Here is a 24,946-nt window from a genome sequence, read left to right on the forward strand (position 1 = left end):
CAATCAAGGAGAAAAAAAAAAAAAAAAGGATAGGAGGACCCGTGAGAAGCCATTTAGAGCAAATAAAATGACCAGAACTGTCACCCAGTTGTTATCTAAAAAGACAAACCTGCAAAGACTAGGAAAGTGAGCTAGGTAAAGTTGATACCATATCCATCAATTCAAAAATTTGCTCATTGCTCCTAGGTGCTGGATACTGGGGAATGTTCCATGAGAGATTTTTCTCTGTAGAAGCAATACTTAGCATTGCTGAGCTCTTCTACATGCTAGACACTGTTTATTAATTCATGTAATTCTCCCAACAAACCTATATGATGAAGGTGCTATAATTAACACCACTTTACTGGTTAACTAGCTTGCCCACAGTCGCACAGCTAGTAAGAAACAGAGATAATATTTCAACCCAGCTAGCCTGGCTCTAGTGCAGTAGTTCTCAACCTCAACTTCACATGGGGCTCATCAGGGGAATTTTCAAATGATATTGATACCTGGGTTTCAGCCACAGAGATTCTGATTTAATTGGTCTGGGGTATGGCCTAGCTATTACGAGTTTTCTAAAAGCTTCCAAGTAATTCTAATGCACATCAAAGTTTGAAGTTTGAGAACCTCTGTTTGCAACCTGTGTTCTTAATCACTGAGTGGCATATCAGATATCTAGGCCTTGATCTCAAAGACTCTAAGTCTAACAAGATAGACTCTAGTATTTGTATAAACAATGTAAATAACTATTGGATGAAGCAGTAAATAGCAAATTCCCTGAGTGTTCTAAGTCATGGGTAGCATAACTATACTTCCCAAGGTGTGCTGGGGCCAATGTGACTATGCCCTCTTTTTCTCCCCAGAATACTCCAGGCTGGACAGTGAGTAATCTGATCACTCTGGTCATGGGTGATGGAAGCACAGGATTACTTCCAGGGGGCAATATCAGGGATTTCTCATAGACTTCTCCAATTCTCATTCGAGTTAATTTTTAGATTTAGAAATGAAACATGGAAGGACATAAGGACATCAAGGAATAGTAGGAATATCATGAATAAATGTGGAATGGACAGAAAGTGTTACTCAAGGTTAGGTAGCAATGCAGGGAAGCAGTGCTGTTAGCATACGGTTTGGGGCAAGACAATCACTTATTTAAACAGGAATGTTCTGAACATTACAGAAAAAAATAACTTAGCATTCTTAGTTTCTTCAATAATGCTGGTAATGCTCTTGCAATCCTGTTAGGGCCAAACTACCTCCACAGCAGGGGCAGTTATGCTCCTAGGTGACATTCCTTAGATAAAGTTGGAGATTAAAACTAGAACTTGTTCTTCACTGTTGTATTACCAGTGCTTAGCAGAATGCTTGGCATATACTAGACACTCAATACATGTTTGAATATGGGTTGAAAGGGAAAAAGGAGGAAGGAAAGAAAGAAGAAGGAAGAGAAGGAATAAGGGAGAGAGGAAAGGAAAGGAAATCAGTTTTAGTCACATAATAGGGTAGTTGGTTAATTAGTTCAAGGAGTATTTAGAATATGGCTAAAGAAATCTTGGCTAAGAAATCGCCTTTGCAAAATTATGACTGAGAACCTGACTGACTCCATCCTGTTCTAACCTCCAAGCTGTCCTTGTTTATTCCTGGGCATAGGCTAAACTAATTTTGGGAGGAATTTATAGAGTTTAAAACAAAGATGATAACAGCCCTTTCCCAAAACAAACCTCCCTCTTGCCTGGGGACTAGACTTCCTTTGCAGGATTAACAAATTAGACACAATATTAGAAATTATGGTTTAGGAGTCAGGCAGCTGGAGGCTACAAGATTCTTACTCTCCTTAAACTGCTCCTAAGATCAATGCTTGAGATATTTTGCAGATCCTGCACTTGATGAATCAACTAGCACCACCCAGATCAATTAACTGGCTCATCTGATCATCTGGACTCCACCCAGGAATTGACTCAGCACAAGGCAAGATTGACAGATTCAACTTCCAACCTACCTAACCAATCAGCTCTCCTGGCTCACCAGTTTGCCCCCATCCACCAAGTTATCCTTAAAAACTCTGATCCCTGTATGCTCGGGGAGACTGATTTGAGTAATAAAACTCTGTTCTCCTGCACAGCCAGTTCTGCGTGAATTACTCTTTCTCTATTGAAACTCCCCTGTCTTGTTAAATTGGCTCTGTCTAGGCAGCAGGCAAGATGAACCCATTGAGGCTTTACAGCTACAGCATCAATGGGCAATTACAAACAATTAAAAACAAAGTTACATTTCACAACAAATTTCATGAATAGGTAAATGTTCATGAAATTTACCTGTTCATGAAAATTAAGTCAAGGATACATTATTCAAAGTATTGAAAGTAATTGTCACATCCTTCTCAATATAGGTATGATACATTTAAAAAAAATGAATTTACACCAGACTTACCAAATCCCTATGAATATAGCCATTTCTCTCCAGATATTCCATTCCTTCACATATATCCTCGCATACACTCAGTAGCATTTCCTTCCTAAGCTTTCCTTTTCTCTCCCTGAGATAGTTAAGCAGGCAGCCATTTTCCATGAACTCCGTCACAATGTAAAGGGGCTTCCGCTGTATACAGACCCCATAAAGTTGAACTAGCTTTGAATGAGATAATGTCCTGGTGAAGAAAAACATATACCAGTGAGCAGAATTGTGTTTGCATTTTAAAGTGTTTGAACACAACTGGTAATATTTACCATCTATTTATCACTCTCATTATCAAGATAAGATAAAAATCAACCCAAACACAGAGAAAGTATTGCAGTTTCCTTGCCACTGAATGCACTGAGAATTTGGGGTCAAGAGTTTAAATGGTAATGCCAAAGGCAATGTGGAGACAGAATATTACATGTCCCATATTGTATGTGTCGGCATTTTATTTTTCTTCTCTTCATTTTATAATCCTTTTGTTTCTTCATCACTGTCTCTCCTTGCTAGGTCAAGCAGATTTCCTTTTCTGTTCCTTGAATTCCAACTTTCCTACCTGCAGCTGTTCAGATGAAAAATTCTGGACAGACAGGAGGGAGGAAAGAGTGACTATAAAAGAAAACAAAAATTAAATTCTAAAGCATGAAGTTCTTTAAAAGGAAATTTCCAGATAAAGTTGGAAACTAAAAAACATTTACCAACAAGAAAACTTGCAGTGTAGTTAGTAATCACACACACACACACACACACACACACACACGAGTCCTTGAATGTTGCCTATTAAAACATACCCAGAACTTTTTAGTTATCTAGACTTCAAATGTTTATTGTTATTTTGTGTGGGTGTGTGTGGAATATTATATTAATCTCTAAAAGTCTTTTATGCCAACTAGTCATCGTGGAAAATAATATTCAAATTAATGCTTATAATTTTAGAAGACGTATAATACACCAGTTCTCTGTGTCAAAAGTACCTTGAAAAGTTATCACTTCTTTTAATTCTTTTCATTAATAAAGGTAAAATAAAATCAGTGACTTGGGAAGACTGTGTACCTTAACACAATGTATATGAATGATTATTGACCCGTTACCATGAAATTAGCTTGTGAAAACTCTCCAGTTAATGGGGAAGAGAGGCATTCAGAGAACTTAACATTATCTTAATTTGGAGATACATATTATATATATTTTGTCTGATTCACTTTTTGAATTCATAAAGTGTACTTTCAGTTAAGGGATGCAGTTTACATGTGTATAGAGTAATTGCAGAAAAGCAAGTGTTGGGATAAAATATTAATTTGCCACAGGAAATGCACCAAGTTGATACCCACATGGAAGCATTTGAGAATTGAAATATTACTGCATTTGCTTATCAAGATTGCTGGTAAAAATCTAACAGAAATAAGGCAAACCTTTATGAAAATCAGGCAAAAACAAATACATTCTCGTATGTGATTCAATCTAACAAGACAAATATTTCTCACAAGCATAGAAAGATGCAAATGGAAAAATATACATTCTTGTTTGTTATAACTTTAGGACTTCTTAATACACGTTATTTCTCAGTTTAGACAAGTATGTAGGAATTTATCATAGGGCAAACACACATTTAAATTTGTTATTTAAATATTTTTGGACACTTTGCAGGCTTCTCCATTTCTCCTATTCTAATTATTCTCTTTCACTAAGTAATCGCATTAAGTTTCAGGGTTTTAAATACCATCTCTGGTGATCACTCTCAAGTTAATACCCTCCACTCTGACCTTTTTCCTGAACCCCAGACTCATATATTTACCTCACCACTGGATCACACTTGGTGTCTAATAAATAACAGAATTCTCAAATCTAACATGTCCAAAGCAGAATTCTTGATTTTCCCCCTAAACCTGTTTGATCTTGCCCCATCTTTGTAAATGGTGCCACCCTTCACCTAACATAATAAGGTACACCAAAATCTTAGAGTCATCTTTGTTCCTCTGGTTTCTTCCCACTACCTGCCACATTTAATTTATCAGCAAGTCTTGATGACTTTATCTCAAAAATGTATTCTGAAACAATTCTCTTTCCATCTCTTGCCCTCTGACATATATTAGTTTTCCAAGAATGTGTTGATAATTATGTTCATTAAGATCATAGTTTTTGTGCCCAGACAGTTCACAGTTTTTATTTCAATTAGAGGCTCTAACAATGTTTTGTTGTGGGACTACAGGCAAATTACATAATGTAAACCAAAAATAAAATTCTAAGCCCCCAACCATCTCAAGGGACTCTTCCTCTTAGCCATGGATGTTCCAAAGTTAACCTGTAAAACTACTTCAGGCCATGATGGGAAGAGGGAGTTGGACATGCCTTTAATAAGAGTCTGTTAAGACTCTTATTAATAAGTCTAATAAGAAACATTTTAATTATTAATAATATTTAACATTTTAATTATTAATAACATAATTATTAAGAAGTCTGATAAGAAACATTCACAATCTATTTCCTCTGAAACCTTCTACCTGGAAGTTTCATCTTCCTAATAAACACAGACCATCTGTGTTGGTCTCCACAGCTCTTTATAGCAACCTGGACATTCCTTTCCATTGATTCCAGTTCTCTGGATAATATCCAACTGTCAATCAGAAAATCTTTGAATCTGCCTATGACATGGAAGCCCCCACTATAGACCAGAGACAGGGAAATGCGGGGTAGAAGAGGGCAGTTCCCCAGGAAAGACCTCTCCCTCAAGCCTAGATACCGATGGCTCTAAGTGAGAACAGGCATTCCTGTTTTTGTGCCCCAAAAGTTGCTTTTTGACCCACCACGCCCACTATCCTGTACCCATATAAACTCCAAACTCCAGGCTCCAGAAGCAGATGAGGAGATGAACAGACAGACAACTGGCAGAACAGAACAGCAGAGAAGGAGAGAAGAGAAGGAACATTGGGAGGAGTTTGGCTGGGGACAGTCAGAGAGTCAGCTGTTGGACAGCCAAACTCCAGGGGCAGGTCATCTTCCCATCCCATCCCCTGTCGAGCTTTCCATCCATCCTGCTGAGAGCCACCTCCAACACTTAATAAAACCCCATATTCGTTCTTCAAGTTTGTGTGTGACCCGATCTTCCAGGACACTGGACAAGAGCTTGGGATACAGAAAGCTGTCACACTGGCCCCCTGCTCTTGCAAAAAGGCAGAGAGTCCACTGAGCTAGTTAACTCTTAAGCCATCTGTGAACCACAAGTCTAAAAGAGCACACTACAACACAGGCCCACTTGGGCTTTGAGGGTTGCAGACACCCACCCCTAGATGCTGCTGTGGGGCTAAAGCTCAAAAGTGCTTGCCCTGGTTCCTGCACCTGCCCATCTGCATGCTCCCCTTCCTGTAAAAGTTTTGAGATCATGGTGGCTGAACAGAGAGTCACACCTCTGTCATATGTCCTGCAAGTGGGAGCCAAACTCTCCTGTTCTACCACTCCCAGCTGTCTTGCCTTTCCAGACCAAACCAACATACATCTTACATGGATAGATTGATGTCTTATGTCTTCCTAAAATGTATAAAACCAAGTTGTAGGCTGATTACCTCGGGCACATATATCAGGACCTCCTGAGGCTGTCATAGGCATGTCCTTAACCCTGGCCCAGCAAACTTCTAAATTAATTAAGACTTGTCTCAGATGCATTTTGGTTTACGATAAGCTTTCTAAATTTTCTTTCTTATCTATAAAGCTGGGATCTTAATAGAAGCCACCTCGTAGAATTGTGGTGAGGATTCATTAACTCATTCAGTAATCCATATATGTTTTTTAGCACCAACTACATGCTAGTCATCCTTTTCGCACTCACCAGGTTGAACAGGAGAAATAAATAGAAGGTTCTATTATTATAGAGCTTCCATCCTAGTAGGAGAGAAATAAAACAACTACACATGAAGCTTCAGAGTCTGACAAGTACTTTGATGGAACTAACACAAGGTGATATAGCAGAAAGCATTTGGCATTGGGTGTGCCAACTTAAACAGAGTAGTCAGAAAAGACCTCCTGGAAGAAGTGATTTTAAACCACACAGGGAAAGGAGCTAATATGTGCAAAGCCGTATATACTTGGTAGATAATATGTCAAATGCATGTCAACTATTTTAAAGATAAATAGGATGTTAGAATGGAAGATTTTCTGCCTCACTTTTTTAAAAATCAGGGGTGTGTGTGTGTGTGTGTGTTTGTGTGTGTGACAGGTTCTTACTCTGTCACTCAGGCTGGAGCACAGTGGTGCCATCATGGCTCACTCTAGCCTCAACTTGCCGAGCTCAACTGATCCTCTCACCTCAGCCTCTTGAGTAGCTGGGACTACAGGTGCCCAATACCATGCCTGGCTAGTTTTTGTGTTTTTTGTAGAGACAGGGTTTCACCATGTTACCTAGGTTGGTTTCAAACTCCCAGGCTCAAGCGATCCTCCCACCTTGGCCTCCCAAAATGAATCAGGGAAAATATTGTCCTCAAAGATCCTAACCTCAAATGCCCAATCAGGCTTGTACCTTTCAAGAATTCTCTCATCATGACATTAAACATCTTCAATTATTTCTTGTTTGATAGAGTTTCAAATATGATTTTAACTCTCCCTGAATCACTGGTCTCCCAATCATTCTTTCTTTATTATGCCTATTTAATCCAACACAGAAATACAATTTTTGTCCTTTAGGTATAGAAAAACCATGGTCAGATACAGATAGTTACAGGAAGAAAAGGCCAGACAGAGATAGGTGCCTGGGACATCTAGGGACACAAAAACATCCTTGGGAAGCTGATGTCACTTGGAAATTGTAACATAAATTCCAACTTCACTTGGAATTTATGTCACTGGGAAATTGTGTTTATAACAACTTCTCTTGGAATTCATTCTATTGTAAGTGAATGGAAAGAATATTTCGATAGGACCCTTGGGGTAGGAGGTGAGAGCCCCAAGGGATATCCTTGTCTGCCTTCAAAAGAGAATGGATCCAGTTAATCGCCTCTGATTGTTATTTGCTTGTTTGTTTTCTCCAGTTGGAGTCTGCAACTGTGGGTCAGGAATACATTTCTCTGGAAAACAGAGCAGAATCTACATAATGCCATCTGGAGTTGTTCTTCTTCACAGCATTGTTGTTCCTCTAAGTAAATGTTGAACAAATATTTAAAGAATGTTAATTTGAACTATGGTCTAATTATTGGCTGTCCTGGTCCAGCTCAAGTTGTTACAGTTGTGAACTACAAAAATGGGTTCAACCGAGTCAAAATGCTGTCCTGGGAAATCACAGAAGAGTTGTGTCTAATGGTCTACAAAGAGCCACTTCTTTTAAAGCTCTAGACTCTTACGTCCTCTGAAAGCAAATACTTTTTTATCCTTATAAAAACATTAACTCTTTTTGGCCACTGGAAGATGCTCTTTCAAAAAATGAGTAGTATATCACCACCAAGACATAACCACTTTTGCTTCTGGGAAAAGAGGGGATAAAAGAGTACTGTAAAGCACCTATTATTGAGCTGAAAGAACACACTTGCTTGTCACTGGACAGAAGGCAGGGAAATACTGGATAGAAGAGGGCAGTTCCCAGCAAAATCCCCACCTTCAAGCCTGGAAACCTGCAGCCCCATTTGGGAACAGGCATTCTTATTTTCACGCCCAGATGTTGCCCTTTCCAAGACCACTCTAGTCTGCCACACCCCTATCCTGTGCCCATATAAACCCCAAGCTCCACTCGCAGAGTGACAGAGTGGTGCAGCAGAAAAGAAGAGAAGAGGAGGAGTGTCTGAATATTGAGAGGAGCTCACCTGGAACAGTCAGAGAGGAGACTGGCTGCAGAATGGTCGAACTCTCAGGGAAGATCATCTTCCCACACCATCCCCTTTCCAGCTTCCCATTCATCCCGCTGAGAGCCACCTCCATCACTCACTAAAATCCCTGCATTCACCATCCTTCAAGTCCATGTGACCTGATTCTTCCTGGATGCCATACAAGGACCCAGGTATCAAGAGAGCAGGGTGCAAAAGGCTGTCACTATGAATCTCCACTGAGATGGTTAACACTTAGCTATCTGCAGAAGGCAAAGCTAAAAGAAAATTGTAACACTTCTAGACACTGTGGTGGGGCCAGAGCTCAAAAGCATTCACTCTGGCTCACTTGCATGCTCCCACTCCCGTAAGGGGTTTGAGCACACAGCAGCTGAGTAAATAAGCCACCCCCTTTGCAAAGGGTTCTGCAAAGGGGTCAAGGGAATTTTCCTGTCTTATCTTTATTACAAAAATTATCTTATTTAATTCACACATCGATGCAGTGAGGTAGGCACTCTCATCCCATTTTATAGATGAGAACATTGAGACTTGGAAAGGTAGAATAATTTACCCAGTCACACCCAGGTCAAATAATGTGCCTGGGTTACACAACCAGCTTAAGCAAAGTTGTGACACAAATCCAGGTGTGGCTGCCTCCAAAGCTCATGTTGTTTCCATGACACCAGCACATTATATAATATTTATCAGGGTGTTATCTATACGTACATCATCACTTTGGCCTCTTCAATGAAATCCTCTTCAGACATGGAGCCTTCATTGATGGCCTTGATAGCTACCTGGATATGTGACCGCCATTCACCTAAATGGACCACTCCAAACTGACCGCTTCCAATCTCCTTTATAAAAGCCAATTCAGATGGATCTATCTCCCACTTTTCTGAAAAAGTAAAATACCCATGTTACAAGTAGAAAAAAAGAGTGTTAAAATTTTGGACTGGAAAATGTTTAGGAATTATCTATTATTTGACCGAGACGTTAAAACATTTATAAACAAGTGGAGGGGATCTGAAGCCATTTTAATACACTCACTGTGACTTAAATGTAATTCAAGAACTCAAGTTTCAAAACACAAACTTTGCTTACTTGGTGATGTTTGTACAACAGGTTATGGATAGCAAATGCACTCTCTGTTCCCAAAGAGAACAGTGAACACACTTCTGTGCCTTTCTAAACTAAACCTACCAAAACTAGACCTGGGACCCAAAATATTTATGTTCCCAGTCTGGTTTTTTCCCGGTGAGTAAATCTGTAGGGCAAATAAAACTGTGATTTCAGTTCCTCCTATTGATCTTCTCACTTCATCTCTAAAGGGCTTTTCTCTTTTGGTACTTCTTCTTCCCAGGGAAAAGTCCAATGAAATCATCTAATAAACATATTCAATGTTAGAAATCTAACCCACATATATCTAAGAATATATCTGAAGTGAAATTTGTTGCTGTGTATTTCTCATTTTATAGAAGTAAATCAGGATAAAATAAACTGCTTTTAAAATAACCCTCTTGAAAACTGTATGAAACTTAATGGTTTTAGTGTCTCCTTTTTATACAGCAACACCACCATCTGCTGGAACTTTTGAATCATGCATTTAAAAGAGTTGTAAAGGTCGATAGTCCCTTCTACCAGCTGTGCAAAGTAATTCCCTCCTCCCTATAGTAGGTATGTTTTATTTTATTATTACTTTTTTTTTTTTTTTTTTTGGAGACAGAATCTCACCCTGTCACCCAGGCTGGAGTGCAGTGGCACGATCTCAGCTCACTGCAACCTCCACCTCTTGGGTTCAAGTAGTTCTCCTGCCTCAGCCTCCCAAGTAGCTGGGATTACAGGCATGCCACCACACCATGCTAATTTTTGTATTTTTAGTAGAGACAAGGTCTCATCATGTTGTCTAGGCTGGTCTCAAACTCCTGAGCTCAGGCAATCCCCACTCCGGCCTCCCAGAGTACTAGGATTACAGGCAAGAGCTACCACGCCCAGTCTAGAAGGTATGTTTTAAAAGCAACATGGAAGGATATATTCATGGCCTTGGAATTAGCAGATTTATTCAACAGAATATAACCACAAAGAAACATATTGATAAATTATACTTCTAAAACTTACGTTCATCAAAAATACCCCCATTAAGCAAGTAAAAAGTTAAGCCACAGAAGATATTTCTAAAATCTACAACCAACATAGAATTCTTACTCTGAATATAAATAAATCAACTAGAGAAGACATATAACCTAAGTTTTTTAAGGGTAAAAAAGCTGAATGGAGTATTCTTTCATAAAGAGAATATCCAAATGGCCACTAAACCAAATCGACCAAAATAATTAGTCATCAGGGAAATGCAAATTTAGACCATAATGAGATACTACTACACATACCAGATTGGCTAACATGTAAGAAAAAACCTAGAATAAAATATTGGCAAGGGCAAAGGTATGGAGCCACTGTAACTTATATATTATTGATGGGACTGTAATTTGGTATAAGCTCTTTAGAAAACTGACTATATCTACTAAATCATCTAACCACATGCATAGCCTATGACCAAACAGGCCTACACTTAAGCACATATCCAACATATGCTGGAATGTAAATGAGCACTTAACTTCATCAAAACACACAGAGGAATGTTCTTAACAATATTATTTGTAAAATATATATATATATATATATATATATATATATATATATATATATATATTATTTGCCAAAAATTGGTAACAACTCAGATAGCCATCTAAAGAAGCATGGCTAAATCAGTTGTGGTATGTCATGCAGGGTAGCACTGCACCACAGTGAAAATAAATCAACCCCACCCAGGACCATGGATGAAATTCACAGATGTAATGAGGTGAGGAGGAAGGCAGATACAAAAAAATGCATAGTGTCCGATTCTATTTCTATAACCAGGCAGAACAAATCAAGCTATAGACTTATGAGTTGTGTGCTATTCTATTCGATTTTAAATTTTTTTAAATTTATTTTTAAGAAATTAAAAAGAACATATTTAACATAAGTAAATTGTTAATGGTGGAACTTTGTATTATGTATAGTATCTGTGGACCAGAGGAATAATACAAGCACCAATAATAGCTAGAAATCCTGCTTCCATTCCACTTAACTTAATGAAACCCTAAGTCCCAGTTACTTGTTTCCCAATATAATTGTGTTATTACTTTTCTTCAGTATATTCTGAATCCCACTAATGAGAGAAGTTTAAAAGAATAAAATGTCACCAAATTAGAAAACAGGATTCCCTGGTACTTATTTATTCCCACAGTTTTACAAATAGCATATTTGCTAGAAAGTGACTCAAATTGAACTTTGTGCACATTCGATTTGGAAAAAAAAAAAAAGGATGAAGAAGATACTTTTAGCAGCTCTTTTTAGTAGCTTCTCTTGAAAAGGAATCATTTCCCAGGCACCCTTGTAACCAAAGAACAACAATGCAAACATCCGAATAAAAACAATTGTAATTTATCAAAGGGGTGAAGATTAAGGCTCCTGATAATGTAACAGTAAAATCTGAAGTGAAACTAAAGCATTTCTCCCCAAAGTTTATATTTCCCTTACAAGAGGCACATATTTAAACATCTCAGAAGGGTGATTTAAACTTTGAGAAGAAATGTTTCTAGATAGACATTTCAGAAGTGCTGAGAGTTCAAAGAATCAACAGGGAACTTGCAGTAGATTATTTTCTTTTCTTATTTATTTATTTATTCAGAGGAGTCTCACTCTGCTGCCCAGGCTGGGGTGTAATAGCACAATCTTGACTCACTGCAACCTCTGCCTCCTGGGTTCAAGCAATTCTCCTGCCTCAGCCTCCCAAGTAGCTAACTACATCTGGCTAATTTTTTGTATTTTTGCTAGAGATGGGCTGTCACCATTTTGGCCCGGCTAGTCTCAGACCCCTGAGCTTAGGTGATCCACCCGCCTCAGGCTCCCAAAGTGCAAGGATCACAGGCACGAGCCACAGTGCCTGGCCAGAGTAGATTCTTTACTACTGGATTTGCTATTTTACTTCATCATGTGTGCACACTTTACCGTAGCTAAACCCAGCTGTGGCTGGTAAACAACTGCCCATCAGCCCAACTGGATATCGGAGACGTGTCATGAGACCTGTGGAGAAAGAGAAATCAATATTTCAAGGCTATTTGCCAATATAGAAGAAAGAATGAAATAAACTAGAAGATTGTATCATTCTTTAAATAATTAGGCAAACAAAATTCATTCTACATGTTAGTTTGCTTATTTTCCCATTTGAAAAACATTTTCAAAAAAAAATGTTCATTGTATACAATTTAAAGAATCTAACAAAGTATAAAGATGACCCCTAAAAATCCCTCACAAAAATCTTAGAATCCACAGATAGATTCTTATCATCTTGGTGAACATGTTTGCAAAAATCTCTATGTGCATAATTGAAAACATGAACACATCCAATATATTATTTTACAAAAAAGTAAATATTTTGTAACAAGCTTTTTGCACTAAGCATGTAATTGATATATGTCATTGACTATAAACAGAGCTTAAATTTATTTCCAAGATTTCACTATTGTAAAATATGTCATATTTCCTTGAACATATATTTGTCTGTACCTCTCAAATTATCACCTTATAAAATGTGATTTCCAGGTAAAAGGGTGTCCAGAATGGCTGTACTAATTCATTCATCCACCAATGGTGTTGAAGTGTGCCCATTTTCTACACTCTTTGTTTTTTGTTTTTTAATAGCATGGTAGAGTAAATGAGACTTCATTTGATTGGGTTAATATATAGAATTCTATACATTAAATGTCTCTTTTTTTCCTTTCATTGACCCACTTGGGCATATACCTTACATTTCAATTTAGTTTAATAATCATTTATTATTTATTTATCCAACTAATATTTATCAAAAGCCTGGTATGTGCCAAGCACTAGCTAGATGTTGGGAGACAGTAGTGAACAAGACTGATAATCCCTGCCCTCATGAAGATTACATTCTAGTGAGAGGAAGAGAAAATAAACAAGTGCATGCACACACAAGAACAAGTAGATGATGATGACTAAGTGCAAGGCAGACTAGATAACATATAGTTACTTTAGAGTGGGCGCTCAGGGAAGGCCTTTCTGACAAGATGACAGCTATGCTGATGTTGATTGACAAAGAGCCTTCCAGGTAGATGAAACAGCATGTGCAAATACTAGAAGACGGAAATGAGCTTGACCAGTGTAAGAACAGAAAGAAGCACATATTAAATGCCTGTTGTGTGCAAGGCACTCTTCTAGGTAGATTCCCAAAGATCCCAGCAGATTCCAAGATGAGTATGATGAGGGCTCTGCCCACAGGGAGCTCGATCTCAGTGAGGGAAGACAGGCAGAGAGAGGCCATTCTAATGTGAAAGTGGTAAGTATTGTGCTGGAGATGCATATAGGGTGCCTTGGGACATAAAGAAAGAGCACTTAACACATTGTTGGACTCAAAGAAGTCTTCCACGAGAAAATGACTAAGATGAAACTAACACATGGAGTTAACCCATGAGGAGAAACCATGAAAGACTTTCTAAGCAGAGGTAACAGCATGAGATGAAACAGCATGAGGTGAAGCATGATGGTGGGTACTTGAGCAAAACTCAGGAGGTAGAGTGAGACAAATTACACTGGAGAAGTAGGCAGCATTCTGGGTATGATGGGCCTCATAAGCCACACTAGGGAGCATTACATTTTCCTGCAGGTGAGAGGAAGCTATTGAAAAGTCCCAAGTAGGAGGGCACAGTCAGATTTATATTTCCTTTTCTTTTTTTGAGACAGAGTTTCATTCTTGTTGCCTAGGCTGGAGTGCAATGGTGTGATCTCAGCTCACTGCAATGTCACCTACTGGGTTCAGGCGATTCTCCTGCCTCAGCCCCTCAGGTAGCTGGGATTAAAGGCATGTGCCACCATCACTGGCTAATTTTGTATTTTTAGTATTGGCCAGGCTGATCTTGAACTTCTGACCTCAGGTGACCCACCCGCCTCAGGCTCCCAAAGTGCTGGAATAACAGGTATGAGCCACTGCCCCACCACCAGATTAACATTTCTGATAGATCACTCTGGTACCAACAGAATGGATTAAGGGAAAATCAACACTGGTGGTAATGAGGCCAGGTAAGAGGCTATTGCAGTTGTCCTAGTGAGCAATGATTAGGGCAGCACTAGAAGAAGGGAGAGGCAGGGATCTATAGGAGACACAAGTTAGAATATTAAATCAATTGTATTTGATAATTAATCAGAAGTGAGGTATTAAAAGCATCTCTTTCATGCCACTGCACTCCAGCCTGGGCTACAGAGTGAGACTCCCATCTCAAAAAAAAAAAAAAAAAAAAAAAAAAAAAAAGAAGCATCTATTTAATTTATATGCTTCCAACCCATACAAATGGGCCGAATGGTGCTAGTATTACCTGAAAGAGGTAACAGAAAGAGGAGATTTGGAGGGAGAGTAATGGTATAACATGAAGCATCCTACTTCATCAGTGAAGTTCAGGGCCTACGGGATTGCAAGTGCCTCTGTCTACAAGATAGAAGATTATGCAAAGAAAGATGCCTAAGTTGAGAAGAGAAGTGATCATGGATGGATTCCTGAGGAAAACCAATATTTAAGGGAAGAGTAGAAGTAGGACACATTGGGAAGACCCAGTAGGAACTATTGGGAATTAGAGAAGGCCAAAAGGGGGTGATGTCAAACATTGATGGAGCAACAAGTGACACTGCCAAATGTAGCAGACAGGATCTGCACACAGGAGAAATAGAAAGCATCACTGTACTGTCAATATAGGGCCACTGGTCAAATATGGACTGCTGAAAACAGAAGACAGATCATAGATGTTTAAAAAGTAAAAGGAAAGTGAGGAAGTGGAGACAGAGGATGTGTATACATTTTTCCAAAAGTGTGACTTACAAGAGCAATGTGTAAATGGAGAAAGAATTAGGACAGCAGGAGGAGAGTTGTTTTTGTTTTTAGGATAAGAAAGTCTTAAGCATGTTTATAGGGTTAAGGGCTAAAGGGAGAAAGACAAAAGAACAGAAGAGAAACAGAAGAGAAAGGAACGGTGGATGGCAGGTTAGAGCAAGAGCACAGGCATGGCCTCACTACTACTGGAGGGAATGAGGATGAGAGGGCATGGGGACAGAAGATGAGACGGAGGTCGCTCATGCCTGGTGACTTCACTTTTCCTAATGATGTAGACAGACAGGAGATTTGCTAATACAGCAAATCTGGTAATTCTGGTAAAGGTATTACGGTAATTCTGGTAAAGGAGTCTTGAGAATGGTAAAAGTTTGAACAGAGAACAGGAATGGATGCTACCAGTGACTCTAAGACCTAGCTGAGGTTAAAGCCCTCATCTAACCTCATGTAACCTTATCACCATAAGAACTCTTTCTCAAGTTTTTTCTTTTGAGGAAGGAGAAAGAAGAATGTAAAGGAGAAAATTCAGAACTGACCTCTTGATTCTATCTCTAGCTACAACTATGACCTTTATGGCCCCACCCAGACATTTTACCCTCGCTCCTTAACCAAACTTCCAGTGACTGCCTGGAACAACCATGTGAACGCATCCCACAAGAGGATAAAAATGTCCTTTGATATATTCCTGATACTTAGAACCAGTGTAATGGAAAAGTGAGCTCTTTCCAAAAGGAATTTTTTTGTCAACACTTTTCATGAGAGAAATCTAAAACAGAAATGCATGACAAGAAGTCAAAATAATATGAAAAGTTACAGTGGATTCTGAATTCTGCAATGCTGAGATAAGAAGATTCCCCATGGGCTCAAAGTAGTTCAGCACAGGTTGAGTGAGGGCTGAAGACCAAAGATGTGATTGTAATTCTGGTGGAACTTTCTGAGTTCCTATATCTTTTCACAGATGATAGGTTTGCACAAATAGCAATTATTGCAAACAATAGCTGGGGAGATGGGTTAACTATGCCTCTGGTATAGTCAGGCTAAATTATAACTGTGAAAGGCTGTGTTCTCTGTGACTTTTTATATTCTCCAAACAAGAAAGAACAGAGAATGAGAAATATAAGGATAATTTTCAATCGCAATTGTCTAGAGAGCAGATTTATGGGGGCAAAGGGAAAAAAAGCATCATTATTTAGGGTATCTGAAATCTTATTACATTTAGCCCTAGGTAAATTTCCAGAACAAATGCATAATGATTGATAACTATTTGCTTCTCTGTCAGCTATCATGTTTCTAACCTGGTAGAAATATAAGAAATTGACCTACCTCTTGCCCCCCACCAACTAGAAAAATGAAGAGGCATCAATAAGAAAGAGAATTGCTCAAATGACAGGCTGTATTTCAAGTTCTTAAACTATTTCTACAGGGAGATTTGCTCCTGTCGAGTGTCTGATACTAAAGATGCATTGGTCATCAAGGGCTTGGCTCCCTGACTCACCCAGCTTGAAGTTCCCCACTTACCCGCCGCATTGTGCTGGTGATACCAGATTAACTCGGGGATTGATTGAAAGAGGTGTCTTTCAGCCACGTACCACTGTCCTGAGTCATTCTTTTTTATCTGATAATGTTTTATGGTAGCTTCCGTACTTCTACAATCAAGAAAATGTGAATTACTAGAAGAGTGAAAGATCACTTTGGAACTAAGCTAACTTATTAAACGACAGGACTCCAGTTCTAAAACTCATCCCAGCAACACTACACTGAGAACTGGATTGACTAAATTCAACAAGTGCCTCCCCATGTCAAGAAAATTCCTCTGCTAAATTTTTGGGGCCTTAGATTCAAACATAACTTCAGCTAAAGTTGTCTGAGTGACAAGACCACTGTCCAAAAAAGTAGATCTCATAATGAATCCATTTAAGTACATACTGAATATCAAGTATTGGTTAAATGAATGAACACACGCACTGTGAGCAATTGGAGATGTAAGACAAGGAAGGGAGGAAAACCCAATGCCAGGTGCATTAGTTAGTAGGGTACTACTATGGGCAATTGGGGCTCAATGCTTCTAGGAACCTAGGAGAGACTGGGGAACACATCTCACAATTGTCCCACTGAAGTACAAAGAAACTGAGATATTTATCCACCAACTCCCATTTTCTTTAACATAGGGTTGCTCCTGGGATGTTACCTCTCAGGCACTTTCAGCTTAGCCATGGGGCCCACAGGTTCCCACAGCCACAGAACGTCCTCAGGCAGACGGACACAGGAAGCTTTCTAAGTGCAGGAGACCTTTCTGCAGGTGAATCCCAGAATAGTCCAAGGGATATGAGGAAAGCGCCCAACGGTGTCTACTACAACTAATCTCCCCCTCTTTACTTGATGGTTGAGAAAAGGAAGACAAGAGAGGTTAAGAAACTTATCCAATGTCACCCAGAGCATGCTAAGGATATATTACGGACTGGTTGGTTTTCCTAACTTCCAGGCCAGCAATCTTTTCCCTAAGCTAAGTTCTTGCTAACATTCTCTGTATGATGGAGACTGTCCCAGGGATTGTTTCTACAGTAACCAAAATCACAAGTGCTTACCTTCTAGCTCCTATAAATACAGAAATTGTGTAGGATCCTAAATGTCTTGAATCTCTGACAATAAATGCACCTTCTTTAGACTGCAAAAAAAAAAATCATTTATTGAATAAGTTATTTCTTCTTGGAAAGAAAGACAAACCTACAAGTCAGGGATGAAAATCAAAGCTATATTTACTTACCATAAATAAGCAACCTACTATATTCTTAAAATAAAGAATTAGGTTGTCTTTATAAGTATATAAAATCTTATCTTTCCTAAGTCACATTTTGAAGTCACATCTATAAAATAAAATATAATTGAGACATACATTTATAATGTATTTTAGAATATTATGGCTGATTTTTCTAAGAAAAATTCTCTATTTGACAACCTTGTTCCCTACTGCTTAGTTATTTTTGTTATATTGATCAGGATAATGGATTTTTTTTTAATCACTGTAGAGTAGGAAGAACTCTGAGACAAACTGAGCGGGTTATATTTTGGAAGAAGAGCAACAAGGTGGCAGGGAGAAACACAGCTGGGCATGTAGGGAGTAGGGAAGGAGACCAGAGTTCATGGGAAGGATGGAGAAAGAACAAATTTGGGAAAGTCTGAAAAGAAAATCAAGATGAACCATATTAGTTGCAGTAGGGGTATGGGAGAGATAAAAAGAAATAGTAAAGAGGAGAACATGATAATAAATCTGAAGTTATGTTATAAATTAGATTCCTATTGATATTCTTTGGGAGATGCCAATAAAGCTGTAAATTGCTTTCAAAGAATCTTGAATGTTGAGTTGTTTTGATTCACTTGTTTGATATTGTAAAATGTTTTAGCTTTACTGAGCTATGCTCATTGCTTATGCTCATGAAGAGGAAAAATATATCTCAGAATCTTGTCAAATCCATAGAAGTTTACATTTATGAAGTGCTGGCATCCTTTACATTATGCTTGAGAGTTGCAGAACCCGAATAGCATGGTCTGACCCTCAAGGTGAACGTATTATATTAAGTAGAGATTTCTCTTTCTCATTCCAGATATTCATCAAGATATAAGCCTTAATCCTTGGTCCAATTATTTTAACCAAAGAATCTCTTGCCATTTGAAATAATAAAATCTAGCTTTTACTGTATTCCTATGATATACAAGTTTTCTGTTACACACCAGAGGGGACACGAGATGCAAAAGACAAAGACGCAAAAATGAAGTTGAATGTATTGTGTATATGTATATAACACACACAAACAAGTATATATAATGTGCAAACAAATAAAAGTTGCATATGTGGTGATCTCTTCATAGAAACAAAGTAGAAAGAGTACAAGCAAGATTTTCTGACTACAAAGAAATAAAACCAGAAATTAATAACAAACCCAAAAGTAAAAAGCTCCTATCATCTATAGAGTTTTAAATTTTCTTTTTTTCTCTTTCTTTTCTTTCCTTCTTTCCCTTCCTTCCTTCCATCTTTTTTTTTTTTTTTTTTTTTTTTTTGAGATGGAGTCCCACTTCATCATCCAGGCTACAGTGCAATGGCATGATGTTGGCTCACTGCAACCTCCACCTCCCGGGTTCAAGCAATTCTCCTGCCTCAGCCACCCCAGTAGCTGGGATTACAGGCACATACCACCATGCCTGGCTAATTTTTGAATTTTAATAGAGATGAGGTTTCACCACGTTGGCCAGGCTGGTCTTGAAATCTTGACCTCAAGTAATCCGCCCACCTTGGCCTCCCAAAGTGCTGGGATTATAGGCGTGAGCCACCGCACCCAGACTTTTAAATTGTCTTTCATATAGCTCAAGGAAATTCAAATAAAAGTTAAAAAATCTAGAAAGTAATAATGAAACTTGATTTTATACAACAAATTTGGAAACTTGAATGAAATGGATAATAAATAGTAAGACATAAAATTTATCAAAATTGAATCCAGAAAAGGTAGAAATCTTAATGTATCTGTTGAGTAGAAAAATGTATTGGGTTTTTTAAAAGCTACCCCATTAAATAGTACTATGGTTACACATTATAATGTACTTAACCTTAAAGAAAAAAATGGTATAGAGGCCAGGCACGGTGGCTCACACCTGTAATTTCAACACTTTGGGAGGCCAAGGCAGGTGGATCATCTGAGGTCAGGAGTTCAAGATCAGCCTGACCAATATGGTGAAACCACGTATCTACTAAAAATACAAAAATTAGCCAGATGTGGTGGCGAGCACCTGTAATCCCAGCTACTCCAGAAGCTGAAACAGGAGAATCGCTTGGACCCGGGAGGCAGAGGTTGCAGTGAGCTGAGATTGTGTCACTGCACTCCAACTTGGGCAACAGAGCGAGACTCCATCTCTAAAAAGAAAAAATGGTATACAGATGAAACTATGCCAGAGCACATGATATGAAAAGAAGAAAAACTTTTCAGTTTGCATGTATAAAATGAGCTTAATATCAATAACCAACGGCACAGCCAAAACTGTGCACAAAAAACTACGGACCAGTCTTACCTGTATCAATGTAAAAATTCTAAATAAAATATTAACAAACAAATCCAGTAGCACAAAAGAATGATATACCGGGAGAGAGATCCAAGATGGCTGATGATTAGCAGCTCGGGCACGTACCTCCCAGTGAAAGCGCAAAGAACGAGAGGACGCCACACTTTCAGACGAATATTAGTTGCTCACGGACCACGAGATTCCCAGTGGAGGAGCTCCACGGGTCGCCAGGGCGACTCTTGTGGCCGGCGTGGCGGTTTTGCTGGTGCCTTAGCACGCCAGTTCTTGGTGCAGAGTCCGGATATTCCCGGGCAGAAAAGCACCATCAATCTTAACACCGCTCTTTTGGCCGGCTCAGTGGATTGCTCAGATTTCGGCGCTGGGAATCAACAAGTTGGACGTCAGAGACCCAGTTAGAAAGTCGGTAATTATAAAGACGACAGACGGACAAATATATAATGAAGGGAAGAAACCAGCGTAAAAAGGTAGAGAATACTCAAAATCAGAATGCCTCTCCCTCTACAGGGGATTGCAATTCCTCATCAGTAACGGAACAAGGCTTAATAGATTACACTGGTATTCCAATAACAGAAGCAGGTTTCCAAACGTGGGTGATAAGAAACTTCTGTGAATTAAAAGAACTTATTCTAACCCAATGCAAAGAAACTAAGAACCTTGAAAAAAGGTTTAACGAAATGTTAATGAGAATGGACAATTTAGAGAAGAATATAAGTGAATTGATGGAGCTGAAAAACACAACACGAGAACTTCGCGAAGCATGCACAAGTTTAAACAGTCGAATTGATCAAGCGGAAGGAAGGATATCAGAAGTCGAGGACCAGCTCAGTGAAATGAAACGAGAAGACAAGAATGCGGAAAAAAGGATGAAAAGGAATGAGCAAAGTCTCCAGGAAATATGGGACTATGTGAAAAGACCTAATTTACGTTTGATAGGTGTACCTGAATGTGATGAAGAGAATGAATCCAAGTTGGAAAATACTCTTCAGGATATCATTCAGGAAAATTTTCCCAACCTGGCAAGGCAGGGTAATATTCAACTCCAGGTAATACAGAGAACACCACAAAGATATTCTTCAAGAAGACCAACCCCAAGGCACATAATTGCCAGATTTATTAGGGTTGAAATGAAGGAGAAAATACTAAGGGCAGCTAGAGAGAAAGTTCAGGTTACCCATAAAGGGAAACCTATCAGACTTACAGCAGATCTCTCAGCAGAAACCCTACAAGCCAGAAAAGAGTGGGGACCAATATTTAACATCCTTAAAGAAAAGAACTTTCAACCCAGAATTTCCTATCCAGCCAAACTAAGCTTTATGTGCGAAGGAAAAATTAAATCTTTTGCGAACAAACAAGTACTTAGAGAGTTCACCACCACCAGGCCTGCTTTACAAGAGCTTCTGAAAGAAGCACTATACATATAAAGGAACAACCAATATCAGCCTTTCCAAAAATATATCAAAAAGCAAGAACTTTAACACAATAAAAAATTCACATCAACTAATGGGCAAAACAGCCAGCTAGCATCAAATGCTGGTATTAAACTTACATATATTTTAATTCGATAAAAAGCCAAAACCCATCGGTATGCTGCATCCGGGCCCATCTTACATGAAACAATACACAAAGACTCAGAGAGAAGGAGGAAGATTTACCAATTGAACAGAGAGTAAAAATAAACTAATAAACAAAAAGCAGCAGATGCAATTCTCACCTCTGATAAAGTAGACTTTAAAGCAACAAAGATCAAAAGAGGCGAGGAATGACATTACATAATGGCAAAAGGATCAATGCAACAAGAAGAACTAACGATTCTATAGATCAACGAGATAGAAAATTAACAAGGATATTCAGAACTTGAACTCAGACCCGGAACAAGTAAACTTAATAAATATTTATAGTACTCTCCACTTCAAATACACAAAACATACATTACCACCTCACACCTATTCCAAAGGTGACTATATAATTGGAAGTAAATCACTCCTCAGTAATCGCATAGCATTTCATAGGTTTAAATTAAATATTGGTTGGCTGTTTGTTTGTTATCTTCTTCCCTTACTCCTTCCTGATTACATCATTAAGTATAATTATCAGTATAAAAGAGGTTTTCAATACCCATTACTAAATTGCATTCTAGCCTGGGCAAGAAAGCAATACTCCCATTCTCTCTCCCTCTTTCTTTTCCTTCTCCCTCTTCCCCATTCTCTCTCTCTCTTTCTCTTCCTTTTTTCTCCTTCCTATTCTCTCTCTCTCTTTCTCTAAAAAAAAAAAAAAAAAAAAAAAAGAATGATATACCATGACCAAGAAGAATCGCATGCAGGAATGTAAGAATAATTCAATATTTGGGATTTTATTAATATAATTTATCATATTATTAGGTTGGTGCAAAAGTAATTGTGGTTTTTCCCATTAAAAGTAACTAAAAGTAATGGCAAAAACCACAGTGACTTTTACACCAACCTATATAGCAGATCTAAGGAGAAAAACCACATGAACATCCCTAGAGATGTTGAAAAGCCATTTGACAAATTTCAACTTCTAGTATCAATTTTTTGTAATTCTCAATAAAATAGGAATGTGTGTGTACTTCCTTAACACAATAGCACTTATTTACTTTAGTGTCAGATCCAGCATCATGCTATATGTGAAAATCATTCCAAATAAAATCTGAAAAAGGGCTGGACACAGTGGCTTATGCCTGTAATCCCAGCACTTTGGGAGACTGAGGCAGGCAGATCACTTGAGTCTAGGAGTTTGAGACCAACCTGGCCAACATAGCAAAACCCCACCTCTACTGAAAATGCAAAGTGGTGCCACATGCCTGTAATCCCAGCTTCTCGCGTGACTGAGGCATGAGAATTGCTTGAACCCAGGAGGCAGTGGCTGCAGTGAGCCGAGATTGCGCCACTGCATTCAGTTTGGGCAACAGAGCAAGACTGTCAAAAAAAAAAAAAAAACCTGAAAAAGGAAATAATCTCCACTACTATCATCACTGGCAATTCATACTGTTCTGGAGACACTAGCCAATTCAACTAAATAAAAGGCAAAAATTAAAAGTGCTATGTTAAAATTATAAAAGAGGAGTTGAACTCATCACTGTTGGCTGCTGATTGTATACTGGAAACCCAAGAGAATCAACTGAAAAGCTACTACATAAAACATGAGAATTCACCCAAATTATCAGTTACAAAATTAATTCACAGAAATAAAAAGCTTTATAAGTAAAAATAAGAAATACTCATTTATGACAGCAACACAAAGATGAAATATTTTAAGATAAACTTAAAAATAAATGTGCAAAAGTTGTATGAAGAAAACTCTAAAATGCTCCTGAAGAATACAAAAATGTTTGCTTTTCTCATCAGGTGTTTAATATACCTATGGTTATTTTTCCTAGCTATATGAATCTAATTTTTTTCCATATTAATATTAATATATGGGTTCTAGAACAAATGGGTTCCCAAACCTCACTGATTTGTAATGTCAGGAAATCTTTTCCCAAATTAATCTGTACATTTAATGCAACCAATCAATAGGAAGATTTTTTTAAATGAGACAAGGAGAGTCTCAAGCTTATATAGACAAAAAATATATATTAATACATCCAGAATATTTCTGAAAAAGAATAATGAGGGAGGCTAGCCACACTAGAGACAGCCTCTGTACTTAAAAGTGTAGTTGTCCTCTATGAATAGACAAGCTGATCAATAAAACCAAGTAGAAAGCCCAGATATAGTCCAAAATAGGCATTTTGTTTATGATGAAAATGGCATCTCAAGTCGGTGCAGAAGGGGGGATGTTTGGTAACCATCTAGAAAAAAATAAAGTCAGATCCATATCTCACTCCTTACATCAGGAAAAATTACAAACGGATCAAAGATAAAAATGCACAAAATAAAACCACTAAAGTGATCAAGAAACATGAGAATATTTTTAATGACCTGGGAGGGGGAAGGCAATACATATAAAATTCAAATACCATTCAGGCCAAAATACCATGAGACAATAGGAACACTGCAGGAAACAACACCACATGTCACGAAGGGCTAATTTCCTTAATATGGCTACAGAGGTCCTACAAATTCTGAGAAAAACATCAAAAACCCAATAGAATACTATGCAAAGGATATGAACAAAGAGTTCACAGAAAAGGAAATACAGACATAAAAAATTTATCATATAAAAAATGTTTAGCATTCCCAGAATAAGAGAAATGCAAATTACATCCACACTGAGATGAGGTGTCAGAGAGCAAAGATCCAGATGTTTTTTATAACGTGCTGGGTGGAAAGGTTATGGGAAAACAGACTCGCTTACATTTCCGGTAGGCATATACATTGATACAACTACTGAGGACATTTCAGTATTTATTAAAATTAGAAATGTATATTTCATTCGACCCAGAGTTTGCACTTTTGAGGATTTATCCTACAAACACACATAAATGGGAAAAGAGATGTGTACAGGTTATGGATGGCAGCACTGTTTCAACAGCAAAAGAATATCTACCATTTAATTTCCATAATGAAGAATTGGTTTTAAAAATTGTGATACAACCAAACTAAGAAATACTATGCAGGTGTAAAGTGAAGGAGGACATATTTTGTGTACTAATGTGGAAAGATTCTAAATATATATCCTTACGTGAAAAAATAATATGTATAAAAGTATACATAGCATGCTATCAGTTGTGTAAAAAGTAACAAAACAAGAAAGT

General features: G+C 38.1%; 1 protein-coding gene across 2 annotated transcripts in view; it reads right to left on the reverse strand.

Annotated features, from left to right (window-relative positions):
• The window catches only part of TXK (TXK tyrosine kinase), a 68,227-nt gene that overhangs the window by 9,561 nt on the left and 33,720 nt on the right, over positions 1–24,946 (reverse strand). For both annotated transcript variants that reach the window (XM_012441143.3, XM_012441145.3), the window contains exons 7-11: positions 17,745–17,824; positions 16,678–16,805; positions 12,273–12,347; positions 8,946–9,117; positions 2,410–2,626 (exon numbers count right to left, since the gene is read on the reverse strand). In XM_012441143.3, coding sequence (XP_012296566.1) covers positions 2,410–2,626; positions 8,946–9,117; positions 12,273–12,347; positions 16,678–16,805; positions 17,745–17,824 — 672 coding nt within the window. The remainder of the gene's footprint in view (positions 1–2,409; positions 2,627–8,945; positions 9,118–12,272; positions 12,348–16,677; positions 16,806–17,744; positions 17,825–24,946) is intronic.

This window comes from Aotus nancymaae, unplaced genomic scaffold (genome assembly GCF_030222135.1).
Source record: "Aotus nancymaae isolate 86718 unplaced genomic scaffold, 86718_ANA_hifiasm-v0.15.2.pri h1tg000006l, whole genome shotgun sequence".
Lineage (NCBI taxonomy): Eukaryota > Metazoa > Chordata > Mammalia > Primates > Aotidae > Aotus > Aotus nancymaae.